Source organism: Nematostella vectensis, chromosome 14 (genome assembly GCF_932526225.1).
Source record: "Nematostella vectensis chromosome 14, jaNemVect1.1, whole genome shotgun sequence".
In the NCBI taxonomy this organism is placed as follows: Eukaryota; Metazoa; Cnidaria; class Anthozoa; order Actiniaria; family Edwardsiidae; genus Nematostella; species Nematostella vectensis.
In genome coordinates this window covers 7,887,292-7,903,409 of record NC_064047.1, presented here as the reverse complement: position 1 = coordinate 7,903,409, position 16,118 = coordinate 7,887,292, and the positions used below count along the sequence as shown (strand labels likewise).

The 16,118-nt window shown below is 41.8% G+C and overlaps 1 protein-coding gene across 3 annotated transcripts in view; it reads right to left on the bottom strand.

Annotated features, from left to right (window-relative positions):
- Positions 1-16,118, bottom strand: part of LOC5510291 (midasin-like) — a 78,830-nt gene that overhangs the window by 24,737 nt on the left and 37,975 nt on the right. For all 3 annotated transcript variants that reach the window (XM_048721436.1, XM_032379446.2, XM_048721437.1), the window contains exons 47-67: positions 15,510-15,636; positions 14,365-14,726; positions 13,194-13,492; positions 12,771-12,898; positions 10,527-10,763; positions 9,921-10,178; positions 9,279-9,374; positions 8,826-8,928; positions 8,511-8,577; positions 7,945-8,071; positions 7,528-7,714; positions 6,133-6,466; positions 5,333-5,465; positions 4,523-4,618; positions 3,881-3,975; positions 3,132-3,256; positions 2,499-2,630; positions 2,002-2,111; positions 1,470-1,574; positions 953-1,090; positions 359-542 (exon numbers count right to left, since the gene is read on the bottom strand). In XM_048721436.1, the coding sequence (XP_048577393.1) occupies positions 359-542; positions 953-1,090; positions 1,470-1,574; positions 2,002-2,111; positions 2,499-2,630; positions 3,132-3,256; positions 3,881-3,975; positions 4,523-4,618; positions 5,333-5,465; positions 6,133-6,466; positions 7,528-7,714; positions 7,945-8,071; positions 8,511-8,577; positions 8,826-8,928; positions 9,279-9,374; positions 9,921-10,178; positions 10,527-10,763; positions 12,771-12,898; positions 13,194-13,492; positions 14,365-14,726; positions 15,510-15,636 (3,443 nt within the window). The remainder of the gene's footprint in view (positions 1-358; positions 543-952; positions 1,091-1,469; positions 1,575-2,001; positions 2,112-2,498; positions 2,631-3,131; positions 3,257-3,880; positions 3,976-4,522; positions 4,619-5,332; positions 5,466-6,132; positions 6,467-7,527; positions 7,715-7,944; positions 8,072-8,510; positions 8,578-8,825; positions 8,929-9,278; positions 9,375-9,920; positions 10,179-10,526; positions 10,764-12,770; positions 12,899-13,193; positions 13,493-14,364; positions 14,727-15,509; positions 15,637-16,118) is intronic.

Here is a 16,118-nt window from a genome sequence, read left to right as displayed (position 1 = left end):
TTGTGGCAAAGTTTCATGTCTTACCTGTAAGTTCGTCAAAGGATTCCACAAGTCTAGGGTGATCCTGTTGGTTGAGCATGTTATGGCAAAGTGTCCTGTCTTAGCTGTAAGTTCTTACCTGTAAGTTCGTCAAGGGATTCCACAAGTCTAGGGTGATCCTGTTGGTTTAGAATGTTATGGCAAAGTGTCCTGTCTTACCTGTAAGTTCGTCAAGGGATTCCACAAGTCTAGGGTGATCCTGTTGGTTTAGCATGTTGTGGCAAAGTTTCATGTCTTACCTGTAAGTTCGTCAAAGGATTCCACAAGTCTAGAGTGATCCCGTTGGTTGAGCAAATTGTGGGAAAGTTTCAAGTCTTACCTGTAAGTTCGTCAAGAGATTCCACCAGTCTAGGGTGTTCCTGTTGGCTGAGCATGTTGTGGCAAAGTTTCCTCATTCTAGTGAAGAGCTTGGGGTATCTGTCCAGTTGTTCGGCTACGGATGGCATTTGCATGTGTGAAAGCGCAGAGAGGAGGTCTAAGGCTGTCGATGGATGGCTCGAAATCTGCAAGACAAAACCATACAGGTCATGCTATAAGCGACACCCATTTACACATGCCGCAATAAAATATTACTCAGTTGTAGGGTTGGTTTTTAGGAACCGCCACCCAAACTTTACACCGATGCTAATGTCTCTTAATTGAATAAGTTTCAGAATAAGAATGCCTGTATGCCTTGGCATTGAGCCAAGTAAATGCCGTTAAACATCAACGCTGGTAAATAAAGCAAAGTTTTAAGAGCTAGACTTTAACACATCACACAAAAGACACACATGAACTAAAATTCTAAATCAACAACATCAACTACATCAAGAGAAGGTTTCAGAAAGTTTTCCACGTTAAGGGTGATGAGGATTGAATGGTTTTGAACAACCAATCTATGCAACGAGTTTTCATAAATACAGACTTTACACACCTTCAGCGCCTCATCGGCTAAGAACCATTCTGCTTCCACCTTGACATGTGACTCACTCACAGTGATGTCCTTTTCCATGACTCCAAGGACCGTCTTAGTGTCTGTCAATAGCCTTCTTATCGGCTCACTCAGAGATTGCTAGAAAGCACAACGCACATAGCTCTCAATATTCAAGCCGTTATATGATTATGGTACTGCTATAACAGCCTGCAGAATAGCAGGCTCCTTCAACTTGGCTAGCTAATAAGAACAGCGCCGGGTTCCTAGAAAGAGGGTTAACGCTAACCCATGGATGAATGCACTTTTTATCCAACCAAATGTCAAGATAGCCGTATTTATCCCTGGGTTAGTGCTAACCTGCTATCTAGTAACCGGCCCCAGAACTTCAAGATACAATAACAAAGCTTTTAAAATAACGTATATGTACATAACAACGGTGTGTCCTATCGCCTGCAATAATTTGCCTGCACATCCCTGGAACAGTCTTAAGGAATAACCAGGATAATACTGAACTCACCTCATATCTGCTAACAAACTTGTGAAGTGTTCGATGAGACTTTTCCGCCGCCTGCTTCATCGCCCAGAAATTAGCGTCGTTCCATTTAGCAATCTTCACGTAGTCCTTAAAAAAAGAAATCGCAAGAATAAGATAAGAATACGTTTTCAGAATTACAGCCAAATTTGTTGTTGCGCGACGTCGACGAATCCAAAATCAATGTCTCGTTTGGGAATAGCGCGTAGTTAGACGCAAACTTGGGGGTGGTTTGTCTGGTTTTGATTGTTTGGTTTGATTGACTACGCGCTATTCTCAAACCAAGAAAGGAATTTTGGATTCTGGTTGGTCGCGCAACAACAAATTTGGCTATAACATTTATTTAAAACTCTGTTCACGTAAGCGAACGAAACTCCATGATACACTGGCCCTAAAGGATATGGGAAGGGGCGTTTTTGTAGACTTTCCTTTAGCTCTTTCTGGAGGATAATGAAACTTTCTAATACATTGATCTCAAAGGCGATGGGGAGAAAAATGTTGTTGTACTCCTTCATACCTTTAGTTCTTTCTCGATGGGATCGCGGATGTGCTTGATGGTTTGTTCTACGGATGGACTAAACTGTTTGTAGTACATGTACACGTTCAGCATGATTGCTGCGATCTTGTCTGGAAATAAAATCACGGGTATAACAACCCAGTGAGAAATCTAACAGCACGAAGATCTATAGATGTCCAATCTCCGAACAACTTTGTCACAGAGAACTAAGGTGACCGAAACGAAACGATTTAGTAACAATAGGACTCCGTAATGTATCTCCAATATATCTTGGTGTGTTCACGCGCACTTTATGCGATTCAGTAATAACTGAAAGAAAATGACTTTGCGCTATTCCAAAACGAGAAAAAACTTGGAGCCCCCACTAAAACGATTTTTTTATTGTATTTCTCTTAGCTACTTGCCGGATGGAAAGGGATACATGGTTTTGTTCGCGAAAGTAAAATGCGCCGGCAAGATTATTCTTTGCTAGTGAGGATGCATGATCATTCCCTTACCATTGCTTATCTCGCCAGCAGAGTTGTACTGATTGTAGAAAGCATGTAACATGCTCATGCGTGCTGCGAATTCACCAAGTGAGGATGACTCGATGAATTTTTGCAGAGGCTCCACCAGCAAAGACTCAGAATCTGAGATAGCTTTAAAAAAGGTAACGTTATCTCATCGTTGGTTACTACAAAGGGAGCTTTATTTCTACGAAAGCTGGCATGAAATTTTAAACATTCTTTACAAGAAACTACATTTATCGAACCTCCTGTGTGTTTGGACAGACAGAAAAAAAGACACTTCAGGGGGGGTTAAGGTTACATTGACAGACAAGGGTATGGTATGACAAGGGTCATTTTAATATCGAGAAATGGAGAATGATTTCCCATAATTTACATTTGATGGAACCGGAATATGGACCACGACTGTTTTACAGATGTTACAGTTCACACCAAAAACCAAACATTGGTTCATTAGCATACCATTTTAATCTAATTCGCGAGCATGCGGCTTCCGCACGCGAGCGCGAACTTTCCGTTACGCGAGGTAAGGAGGATACAAAAAGATGCCTTGTTAAGGCCTTATGCCACAAAGCATGAGAAGAACAAGTAACAGGTAATAGTATTCGGGCATTGATTCCTTGCCTGTTTGATGGTTGCTCCTTAAGCCTTCTTCCACTTGAAGAAGGAGTCCGTACAGGTAGAACCACCAATGTGACGCCTTCTCCGCCACCTTCTCAGTAGCTACCTCTAGCAAGGACGACCAGCACCTGAGATGAAGATGGTTGCTGTGTTACCTCAATAAAGCGGACAACCTCAAAGGCCAAATACAGTTTTACCCTATTAAAACGGACATCCTGCATAACGTTTTCCATGGTTATATGCAGTTTTAACCTAGACAGGCACGTTAAAGTGCGTTTTTTAAGGTCAAATGCAGTTTTACCGTAGTGAAACGGACGCACCAAAGCACATCTTTAAAGGTTTTACTCTAGTACAAAGGACACTCTGGAGCACGTTTCTAAAGCGCAAATGCGGTTTTACCTGAATAAAACAGACACACCGAAGCACGTATACAAAGGTTTGTACAACTTCTAATTCAAACTTCTAATTCTCTCAGTGCCACTGAGCTGCCAGTGAGGATACTGCAGTTCTTCCGCTATCATTTATCCCCTCCCCATGCCTCTGCCTACAACTGACAATACAGCGGTTCATTTGCAAGAAAACTTCAAAATAACCATCCACGATTAAAGTCTGATACTTTATTAATGATATTGATTGGAAGTTTCTAAATTACTTGCTTGAATTAGCCGATGGAAATGGATTTTCTTAGTCACTCGGTATTGTACAGGAGCGTTAAATGGTGGGGTGATTGGCCTTCTTTAAGGAGATGTTACCTGAGCTCAAGCTTTCTCCAGCTGATGATGAGCTGCGTCAGCGCATCTAGGTGAGCTTTGATTGACACATGCCTACTGGCATTCGCCTCCCACTCCTGTCACAAGTAGGCAATCATGTATTATACGGTGATAAATGTTGTGAAGATATGGGATTATAAAGCGATCTTAAGGGAAAATGGGGGATCAAAGGAACACCAGGGAAAAATAAGACAAATGGAATAGAAGGAAAGAAGAAAGAATAGGAGAAAAAGGGACAAGAGGGGAAGACGGATAACTAGGGCTGCAGATGGAAAAGGATCTATGTGTAGGGCGGGAGGAGGTCCCGAAGGGGAAGAAGGACGAGGAAAAAAAAAGTCGCAGAAAGGTAGGGTGTGAGGAAAAAGAAATAAAGGAAATAGGAAAGGGAGACAGACATTTATGATTCTATAGGAGAAAATATATATAACATGAGTCTTGGCGAGAGAAAGAGAATGATGGGAGGAAGGGATGGATGGATTAATGCTAAAACAGGAGCAGATCCATCGATAGTACACATATATCACCATAGCAGGGCACATGCTTGGAGGTAGAGATGGACTCTAGTACGGGACAAGGGGCATGGGCGGTACATACCGCCACGGGTCATCATGTGGGATCACCAACCTGTGCATTCTTAAGCAGCAGCTCTACGCCTGTCAGGACCTTCATCACAGGACTGGTCACCGGCAAGGACAGGATCCTCTCAACAAAGAGCTGGAGCTGAACACAGAGTTTATGTTAAAGTGGACATGGGTCAGGGGCGGATCTAGGGGCCCCGACCCCCCCCCCCCCCCCCTATATCAGACATTTGGCTTAAAAGTAACAAGACATATAAGGAAGTCCACGGAAGAACAATGAATCCGGCCCCCCTTTCTTGAAGCTCTTGTTCCGGTCCACTTTTTTATGGATCCACCTGCTGGGTTACCTTTTTAAGAAGTTTATTTTACCTTTTTACATAAACACAAGTGTGTTATGAGCGTTATATGACACAGGCAAAAGGTATGGTTGTATCACGTACCACTGCTATACATTGACCACGCAGCTATTTTGGAAGAAGTTAAATGTATCACAATGAAGAGGAGCTGTATTACAGGTAAAATAGTGAGGACTAAAGCCCCCTAGTCCCCTTCTCCATCTATAACGGCAAATGGTATCGGGAGCGGCGCTAAATGTCAGTGCTGGGTTACCTGTGAAAAAATTGGTTTCTTATGCTGGTGAGTGGGCTACCTTTGTCACAAGTGGTTTTACAATGTCTGTGTCTGAGTCTGAGTGATTATTGGTCTAGAAGTGTGTTTTACGTGAAAGGAGTTGTTCTGTATACCAGTGAGCTCCCTGTTAAAGAAGAGGATGTCAGTGTGTGGGTTAGCTTTGTCAGAAGTTTGGGTCAATGTGTGGGTTACCTGTGCTAGGAGTTGATGTCAATGTGTGGTTTACCTGTGTCAAGAGTGGGTTCCCAGGCCACTCGGCCAATAGCTCATTAATACGTGACGTAAGGTCTAGTAGCACTGCACGTGCACGAGTCACCTCAGGAATGTTTGCATCGTGGTAAACATCATAGTGCTTCCCACTGTGAAAAAAGACATAGCTATGACAAGCCATCATGCACTCACTCACCTCAAAGGCTATATTTAGGGTTTTCCTAAAGGTCATTGGTTGTTGCTCGAGTTTATATGTAAGGTTTCCATTATTGACAAAAATTTCCATTTAGATATTATTGTTCTTTACTTTTCCTGGTGCTGCCCTCTTTCCATTTTATTCTTTATTTCCTATCTGAGCCCTTCCAAATTCTCCTTGTCAGGTCTTATTGTGCTCGCATTTTCTTGGTGCTGACCCTTTAGCCTTTTATTTTCCCCCATCCCTTTCCCCTCACGAGCACCATAAGACCATTTAAGTCCGTTTCCCCGATTTGCGTGACGCATGGATCACGCTCGAATCACGCTAAATTTGAATCTAACCTACAATAAAAACGGCTCAATCGTATTACTAAGGTATCAAACAATGCGAAGAAAGCCTTTAAAAACTTAAAATAAATTATTTACGCAAGTCAGACCAACGGACTTGCGTAAATAGATTCACAAAACGTCTTCTATTGTTACTGAGTTATGGATTGCAGTCTATCTTGAACAGGTAGTTCAAGCAGATCTTTGCCTCAGTTCACAAGCTATCATTTACTATCCATCAAACTAGTAAACAGCACAGTAAAATAAAATTATGCTACACGCTGGCCAACTTACCTTGTTGACGTCACAGCAGCAAGACGTCGACTCATTGAATTACAATGAATCAGGTGGGCCTCCCAGTTATTGGATTCAGGCGAGAACCGTGCCAGCTCACACGCACAGCTAACGACCGAGGCAGTCTGGTAACCAGCTTGCAAAGCTTCTTGGTGGTATGCATCAGTCTTTCTTGGCAATTTGTCCACAGTTAGTCCACTGTTGAGGGCTAGTTTCCTTTGAGTCGGAAGACTGCTGAACAGCAGTTCATGGACAGCAGTGATTTGTCTCATGTTGACAAGTTCCATGAACTGCTGCGCTCCGGATGTCGGCAAACTGGAAGTCTCTGCGACATCTTAAAAAAATAATAAAAGATGCGCTTATTTCCCCTCCTTTAGTTCCTTTCAGTCATATACATCTCTCCATTGTCATTTCATACACATTCTTCTAGCGCCTTCTTCTCTCTTCTATTTAACAACTTCGATCACTCCATTTTTACCTCCATTTTTACCTTTTTTCACTTCCACCTCATACTTAACCTCTTGAAGCTTCTATTTCGTCTTCCTCCTTTTCCCTCCCCCCTTTTTTCATTCTTGACAACCACAACAGTGGGGCCATCCAAGTAAACAGCTTTTTTTCCAATGCTTTATCTTGCTTGGGTAAGACTTTTTCAAGGCCCTCTACCCAGTCCATTTCATACATACAGCTTCTTTCCAATGCTTTACCTTGCTTGGGTAAGACTTTTTCAAGGCTCTCTACATAGTCCCTTTCATAACTACAGCTTCTTTTCACGCTTTACCTGGCTTGGATAAGACTTTGTCAAGGCCCTCTACCTAGTCCCCTTCAAATAACAACCTTATCGTCCTTTTACATCCTTCCTCCTTCACTCCACTCTTTCCACGCTTTTGGCAGCCACATTATCCCATTATACAGATAGTATTTTTCAATGCTGTACCTGGCTTGGGTAAGACCTTTTCAAGGCTCTCTACATAGTCCCTTTCATAACTACAGCTTCTTTTCAAGCTTTACCTGGCTTGGGTAAGACTTCGTCAAGGCCCTCTACCAAGTCCCCTTTAAATAACAACCTTAACGTCCTTTTACATCCTTCCTCCTCCACCACACTCTTTCCACGCTTTTGGCAGCCACATCATCCCATCATAAAGCTAGTATTTTTCAATGCTTTACCTTGCTTGGGTAAGACTTCTTCAAGGCTCTCGACATAGTCCCTTTCATACCTACAGCTTCTTTTCAAGCTTTACCTGGCTTGGATAAGACTTCGTCAAGGCCCTCTACCAAGTCCCCCTTTAAATAACAACCTTATTGTCCTTTTACATCCTTCCTCCTCCACCCCACTCTTTCCACGCTTTAAGCAGCCACATTATCCCATCGTAAAGCTAGTATTTTTCAATGCTTTACCTTGCTTGGGTAAGACTTCTTCAAGGCTGTTGGATGGGTTGAGATCACTAAACTCGTCATCATAGCTGGGGAAGGCTAGGCACAGGTCTAGATCTGCAGCTCGATTCTCCGTGAGATCTGATCCATGACTGGTACTTTTATATTTGTAGATACTCCCGTCCTCCTGCTCTCGACGTTGTTCTTCCTCCTGAAGAATTAAAGTGATAACACTGAGTCACACAAAGGTCCATTTCCATGAATTAAATTAAAAAGCCTGTCAGCCGTCATTGTGTCATTCTTGCAAAAGTACAAAGTGTGAAAAAGCATCCATTTCCATCGGCTGATTTGGGGAAGCCATTGCGGTATTTTGTGAGATGGGGTATCCTTAACATATGCTTGTTCAACGTTCGACTCGCTTTAAAACGGTGCTATGGATACCTTTGCTTGGCTCCACTTCTGAAGGTACTTGTTGTAAAGAGCAAGCAGGCGTTGGACAGTGCGGTTATCAAGATACCCACTACGAAATGCGGCGTTACGCAAACTGAGCAACGCACTCCACAAGATCCTAAGGCAATATGGAAACAGATATGTCAGGCAAAACCAAGAGTGAGTTAAAAGCTCGACCCACAACATAGTAATACAGGTTAACATGCTGTAATTTAAAACAATGTTTTGTATTTGTATGGTGCAATTTAATATCGCGTGACATGATCAAATGCGCTTCACATGTGACCGACTTTACTTGTCAGTGCATATATACGGGCTGCTCCGGGTAGTTTACATTGATAAGTGCGAGTTAGTGTTTGAGCACTGTCACTAAATGCAACCTCAAGCCAATAACCCCAGCGTTTTGTTAACGTTCCTCAATAAAAGAAAAGTGCGGTGAGAGACGGGACCTCCAGCTTAAGGTTCTTATCCAAGAAGTGTCGGGAAAGGTATTGTGGTAATGTATGTGTGTTGGATATATCAAGCCATCTATGCAACTATGACATCCTTCCACATACCGTGTTGCAAAATAGGTCTGAAGACGATCTCTCGATTCTTGCGCTAGGTCAGTGACGTACAATAGGGCTGGAACAAAAAATAATAATTTATAAATTCCACTTATCATCCTATCTTTAACAAACACATCAACAATGCCTTTTTTGTTGACCTATTAAACAACAACAACAACAACAACAACACAACGTTGTCCTGGTGAACAGCAAATGGCATTATCCCTAGGAAAATAAATAGCTCAACGCCTTCGTAGACCACCTAGTTTTTCTACAGCTTGTCTTTAGTCTTTCTTGTTAAACTGCACCAATCGCCTTACTAACCTTGAATACAATCCATTGAGCAAGTGACACGGAAGTCATCCCACGGACCAGCACAACTGACATCAAAACAGAGGTGCTGCATCAACTGAACAGGGGACCACGTCTATGAATTACAAAAAATACATATATTTATATAGAACTTATACAACTATGATCTAAGCACTTGACATTTAAAATCCTAATACATTATATTTTAAAGAATAGCCCATCATGAAATTCTGGGCCGAGAAAGAAAAAGTACTCTGATAACTAATAAAAGGCCCAATACCCGCGTAACATTGAGCCACTCGTTACTCCACATAGTGAAGAAGTTTCTAGATCGATCTAGTGCCCTATTACCATTGCAAAGGATGCCTATTTAAACTTAATTGATCCGTGGTCAGTGAATTACCACTATATCCCCTACCCTACTTTTTTTGCTAGACACGCCCCTGTAAGGGGTTTATAGGTTACCTGGGTAGGGGATACGGCTGGACTCTTGGTTAGGAAGGCCTGTTGCTCTACTGTCCTGTCTAGTGCTTCACACGCCCGGCTCACTCCGTACACAACCTGCAGGAAAAGCAAACTATCTATTTAACAGAAGTTTTTAGTCTGTCTTTAGTTGCTTTAATTCGGAAGCCTGACTGCTTTGATAACTAAACGAAGATTTTAAACCGCAATGAGAGAAATCAATAAAACATATGATATGGTTTTCAATGCATACCTTCATTTCTTAAACGCTTATCACGTACGCGTGAACGTCAAGTCGGCGACTAAGACAACAAGAGCCAAAAAATGCGTTCGCGCTTTGCTCTCAATTCTGGACTCTTTGTAATAGAAAAATCAACACTATATTCAGAAACACATGGAAATAGACTTAGTACATTATCTAATAGCGAGTTTACAGGACAAACGTCCGCGTCCACAATTGACCGGAAAGATCACGAATCTTTTGAGTATTTGCGTCTTGTTGGTAGAAAATGGCTGAGATGTATCAGAGTGAACGCATTATCACGTGCTGCTTTGAACTGAATACGATTCTCCTGTTCTCTGCCGTCATCGTCCACGTCGTCCGTCATCGTTGCTAAGCTACCAGATCATGAATACATTACACACCTGTGCAGCCCCGGCAAGGAAAGGCATGATGACGTCATTGTAGTACGTAAAGCTGTGAGCCATGTGGGAGATGAAGTGTTTCATGGAAGCCCGCCAAGACTGGACACGGCTCAGTACTGTCGTGACGTCACCACGAGTGGTTGGTGAGGTCATCTGTGACGTCACTAACTGCTCTATTTGTTGGAGTAGGGCCAGCACATTGTCTGGGTTGCCAATGGTTGCGGAGTAGTGCTTGACTGAGCTTAGAATTGCGTCGTACTGAAATGGAAATAATAAAAATTGTTACTGAACTAGAAAACGTTTTAAGCAAAGCTTATCAGATTTACAAATTCTGCAGCAATTGCCAACATTCTGCTTAATAACGCCTAGGATCTCCACGTTCAAAACTCTTCACATCACAAAGAGTTTAAAACAAAATTTCTAATAGTAAACAACTCTTAAACCTTCTTTATTTCGTTTGTGTTCTGTGCTACCAAAACAAATCGAATTTATTTTGTATATTTGACTGCTTTTTTTTTACGTATCTTGCAGATAAACCGACGTATTTTAAATGTAAACAATAATAAAGGAGTGGTTGAACGACATTTTTTAGAAGCCAAGGTTTACCTGTGAGTTTTGAGGTCGAAGAGCGGTGTACTGAGCAAGTCGGAGCTCTTCTTCTCTCAGTTCCTTCCATCGCGTTTGCAAGTGTGCCATTCGGACTGGATTAGAGGTGAGACTGCTGTCCCACACACATGCAGTCTCATATAAGCGCCTCTCCAAGTCATCAATAGAAGCACGGGTTCCTGTCCAAATCTGCTCCGCATCCAGTCGGACCTTGGACTCTTCCTTAATGTTTGCAATCTGGAAATTGAAGTATAAAGCCTAAGATGTCATGAATCTTTTGAAACTACCTAGTAAATCAACAAGTGCATGAAAGCACCAATTTTCATCGGCTGATTTGAGAAAACTATTGCAATATTTTCGATCGAAATTTGTAAACACCAAATAAATCTGTTTTTAGATGGGTATTTCGAGACTTTTTCAAACAATTTGTCGTCCAATTTTGGATAAGAACAATAACAAAGACGTGGTTGACAAGGTCTATTATAACAAGTCCCTGCCATCCGCCGTTTCATTCTTTGCAAAAAAAAAAACAAGTGCGGAAAACAATCAATCTCCATCGGCTGATTCGGAGAATTAGGCAACTGGAGGGTTTTTAGATTGATATTTCAAGATTTTAATCCCATGCTTTGTCCAATATTGAAACAGGATATGTAGTTTCTCTTTGTCTGTTGTTGTTAGTACTGTTGTTGCTGTGTGTTCTTGTTCTTGCTAGTGCTGTGGTTGTTGCTGTGTATGCTAACTCTGTTGTTATTGTTGTTGTTGTTAAGTATATGCCTGTACTGTAGTTGTAGCTGTGTATGCCTGTTCTTTTAAGTGCTTGCTGTCGTTGTTGTTGCTGTTGCTGTTTTTGCTTGCTCTCTGTTGTTGTTCTTGATGTTGTTGTTGTTTATTCCTGTTCTTGTCAGTGCTACTGATGTTGCTGTTGCTGTTTTTGCTTGCTCTCTGTTGTTGTTCTTGATGTTGTTGTTGTTTATTCCTGTTCTTGTCAGTGCTACTGATGTTGCTGTTGCTGTTTTTGCTTGCTCTCTGTTGTTGTTCTTGATGTTGTTGTTGTTTATTCCTGTTCTTGTCAGTGCTACTGATGTTGCTGTTGCTGTGTTTGCTTGTTCTTTGTTGTTGTTCTTCTTCTTGTTGTTGCTGTATATTCCTGTTCTTGTTAGTACATTTGTTGTTGTTGCTGTGCGTGCTGACTCTCTGTTTTTATTGTTGTTGTTGTAAGTATATGCCTGTTCTTGTCAGTGCTGCAGTTGTTGTTGTTTTTGAGTATTATTGCTCTTGTAATTACTGTTGTTGTTATTGTTCCTGTTCTTGTTAGTACTTTAGCTGTTGTTGTTGATGTGTATGCTTGCTTTCTATTGTTGTTGTTGTTGCTGTATATTCCTGTTCTTGTTAGTACTTTAGCTATTGTTGTTGATGTATATGCTTGCTCTCAATTGTTGTTGTTGCTGTGTATTCCTGTTTTTGTCAGTGATGTAGCTGTTGTTGTTGATGTGTATGCTCGCTCTCAATTGTTGTTGTTGTTGTTGCTGTCTATTCCTGTTCTTGTCAGTGCTGTAGTTGCTGTTGCTGATGTATATTCTTGCTCTCTATTGTTCTAGTTGTTGTTGTTGCTGTATATTCCTGATCTTGTTAGTATTGTAGCTGTTGTTGCTGATGTGTATGCTTGCTCTCATTTGTTGTTGTTGCTGTATATTCCTTCTCTTGTTAGTACTGTAGCTGTTGTTGTTGTTGTGTATGCTGGCTCTCTATTGTTGTAGTTGTTGTTGTTGCTGTCTATTCCTGATCTTGTTAGTACTTTAGCTGTTGTTGTTGATGTGTATGCTTGCTCTCAATTGTTGTTGTTGCTGTGTATTCCTGTTTTTGTCAGTGATGTAGCTGTTGTTGTTGATGTGTATGCTCGCTCTCAATTGTTGTTGTTGTTGTTGCTGTTGTTGCTGTCTATTCCTGTTCTTGTCAGTGCTGTAGTTGCTGTTGCTGATGTATGTTCTTGCTCTCTATTGTTCTAGTTGTTGTTGTTGCTGTCTATTCCTGATCTTGTTAGTGCTGTAGTTGCTGTTGCTGATGTATGTTCTTGCTCTCTATTGTTCTAGTTGTTGTTGTTGCTGTCTATTCCTGATCTTGTTAGTGCTGTAGTTGCTGTTGCTGATGTATGTTCTTGCTCTCTATTGTTCTAGTTGTTGTTGTTGCTGTCTATTCCTGATCTTGTTAGTGCTGTTGTAGTTGCTGCTATTGCTATCTCCTTACCTCCTCTCTGGCATAGAGCAGCTCGAGGGCGTTCTGTTCCATGGGGTCTGCAGGGCCAACAGGCGAGAGAAGAATCGTCTGTAGCAGTCCAAGTCTCGACCAGGCGCCGCCCAACAACACATCACATTCTGAAAAGTAAAATGTTGAGAATCAGCGCCATTCTACTGATGAAAACAACGACAACGGGTTGCGTTCTGGAAAGAGTGTGGAAGCCATTATTACGGCACCTTATTACGGCAAAGTCAACTTTAATCTCAAGGCAGGATTTTGCATGATCAACGGCATAATCTGCAGACTGAGCACAATTTTTTTTTAAATCATATTAAGTTCAATGAGGGCGTATTATTCCTGACTTATTTGTAAATTCTCCAGCTATAAAAGAGTTTAACTATTAACTACACCCTGACCTTACCAAAAACTTACCCTGACCATTCCAAAAGTCTGCTATCTTATCCATGACATCAAGTATGAGCACTCTGATCAAACTAGCGCTCCTCCCATCTTTACATACTGCACGATACTTCTCACAAACGTCGGGAAGTAGTACTAGGACCCCGTCCTTCGCATCACCCAGGGATGGAAGAGAGTGAGACTGGAGAGAGTGGATGAGGGCTCTGCACACGTTCTGGATTCTGGATATTGTTGCGGCGCCATCTGCTATGGCGGCTAACGAATTGATGACTTGAGAGAGCTTGGAGACCAGCAAATGCATGGAATTCGATCTGAATCGGACAGAAGCTTACAACATGAGTGCGTTATGAATGGGTCATTGACCGATCTCTTTGAAGTGAGAACTGGGGCAAACGCTGTTCTTTTCATATGCCGCTCCAAATGCAAATGTTCGCGAATGAACTAATTCAATTTCGACATGAAAAGAACGGCGAACGGGAAAGTTTTTGCATTAATCATAATTAAGTTTAAGACAAATTTTACGATTTTTGTTTTGTTGTTTACATGCTTTTGTCGGGGAGAAGAAACGCGCACGGTGCGTTTGCCGTATGCCGTATGGGATTCTGGACTGTAGTTGTATCATTTCTTTATAGATTGAACCGCAATTTTCAATGCTCTTTGCTGTTGACACAAAGGCAACTTAAAGCCGCATTGTCACCAGTTTACTTCCGGAGGTCCAACGGAAATCTCAACCGTTAAAAGACAAAAGAATCTATTCGAATCCGAAATATTTTACAGGCCATCCGCTCTAAATTAGCAGTCACATACTCAAAGAAACTTCCAATAGACACACTGCTTTCTATATTTTGGAATATTTTTCGTGTTTTCCGTTAAAAATCATCGGAGATTCTTACGTAATCGACCGGAAGTAAACTGGTGACAATGCGGCTTTAAGTAAAGCAGTTATATCATTTCAGTACAACTTTAATAAACACTTCTATCATTTCTATAAAAAGGGGAACCGCGAATTCCAATGCTCGTTATTCACTGTTGGCAAAGATTTAATAAAGCATTTATTCTACGGTTACCCTGTGCTTACGTATCCGTTAAACATTTAAGGTCGGCACACTTTTAGGAACGACATTGGAATACAATGTAAGTTTGTTTCGAGGGTATAAGGGTTAATAACCTGGGACAAACGTACCTCTGATACGTCATGCCGGCGTCAATCAACTCATTGTTTCTCCAGAGATGTTGACCAATAGTTGCAAGCTGGTGCTGCTTGTCTTTGTGGTTGCCAATGGTAACGGTGAATAGGGGGTCCCCTTCATCCGATGAAGGTTTCTTGTTTGAAGTAAGGGTATCAAGACTGGTTCTGGTGAGGAGATGGTATGAGAACGCATCAGCACTTTGTTTGGGACAAGTCTCGTGTGTGTTATCCTCCGTCCCGCTAGATCCCATGTGATGTCTGATTACACCCATCACGTCCACTGGAGGCCTTGCAAGCATTGCAGAGAGAATGACCTCTGACTCGAGACTGCTGGCCAGCTTGTAAACATCTTCGTCCTGCGAGGAAAAGACCATTACCAAGCATTGCTATGTATGTTTTGGGTATTTTATTTTGCACGTATAGACGAAGACAAACAATAGTAGTATAGCAGGTACGGATTTACGCGTGTTTTTCGCATGTAAAGGATGGGTAAACGATGGAAGGAAGCAGAAATGTAAAATTCTTACGCGCGTGTGAACAATTGTAATAAAAAGACGCTTGTAGCCATGTACTGTTATGGAGGCGTAGCAGGAGGGCGTGATCTACCCATGATGCATATCGGCGAGGATGACTTACCAATAATGTATAGCAAGTGTGATTTACCCATGATGCATAGTAGGCGAGAATGGCTTAACAGTCATGCAAAGCTAGGAAGTGTGATCCACTGTTGTAAAACTTTGGTTTTACGGTCGAGAAAATGGATGTTTTGGAGTATAAACTCTCATTTCTTCGTTTGCCATAACAAAAAAAATTTTTTGGAGTAATGTTTATCTGTTTCTGAGTTTAAATGGGTATTCTCATTGAACCTAGTATTGGTCGCCAAGCGCTAAGTGCTTTTCCCCGTCGTCCTATCCGTCGCCGTTAATGCGTAGAAGAAAAACTAACCAAGATGCACGGAAAGAGAGCGCGACTAATCAACATAGCAAGAGAGCGTGGCTTACCCATATGATACAAAGTGAGAAATCGTGGCTTACAAACGATACATAGCAAGAGAGCGTGAATAACCCTTGTAGCTACTATTGAGGCGTAGCAGGAAAGTGTGACATGTCAATAAAGTATAGTATGTAGGAATGACTTACCTTCGTAGCGGCTGTTATGGAGGCGTAGCAAGCGAGCGTGACAGGGCATCTGGTTGTGTTTCGTACGGCGTACTGGATAAATGCCCTGGATGTTTCAAGTGCCTCCATCTTTGACTGGTCGGTTGGGCTGATAGGTAACAATAAGCAAATTATAGTCACATGGGTAAGGCACAAAACTCCTCACGTACTAAGGACTCATACCCGTTCTAAACAGAGTCCAAAGCTTAATCCACACGGAAGCCTTGGAAAACGAAACTAAACCATTTGCCAGAGGTACGGGTACAGATAACAAGCAACCGTAAAAATGATGACCAAAAAGGTTTGCTGCTACGTCTTCTTTCTTCGTTATGCAACATTATTACAAATTTGGAATGTTGTAGTTGGAATGCTGAATTATGAGAGAGCAGATACAACGTGGACGATTTGAAGATATAGAAGGCGCCTCCTGCCCCCAAACCGCTCATGTCTCACAAGGAAAAACAAGATTGGTGCTTTTTGTGGAGGGAAGAAAGAAAGAGAACCCAGAGAACCGGAACAAAAATCGGAGCAAAGGCGAGAACGGGACCGTCGCAACAAGTAATTAAACCCGGAACCCAGTGGTGAGACGCA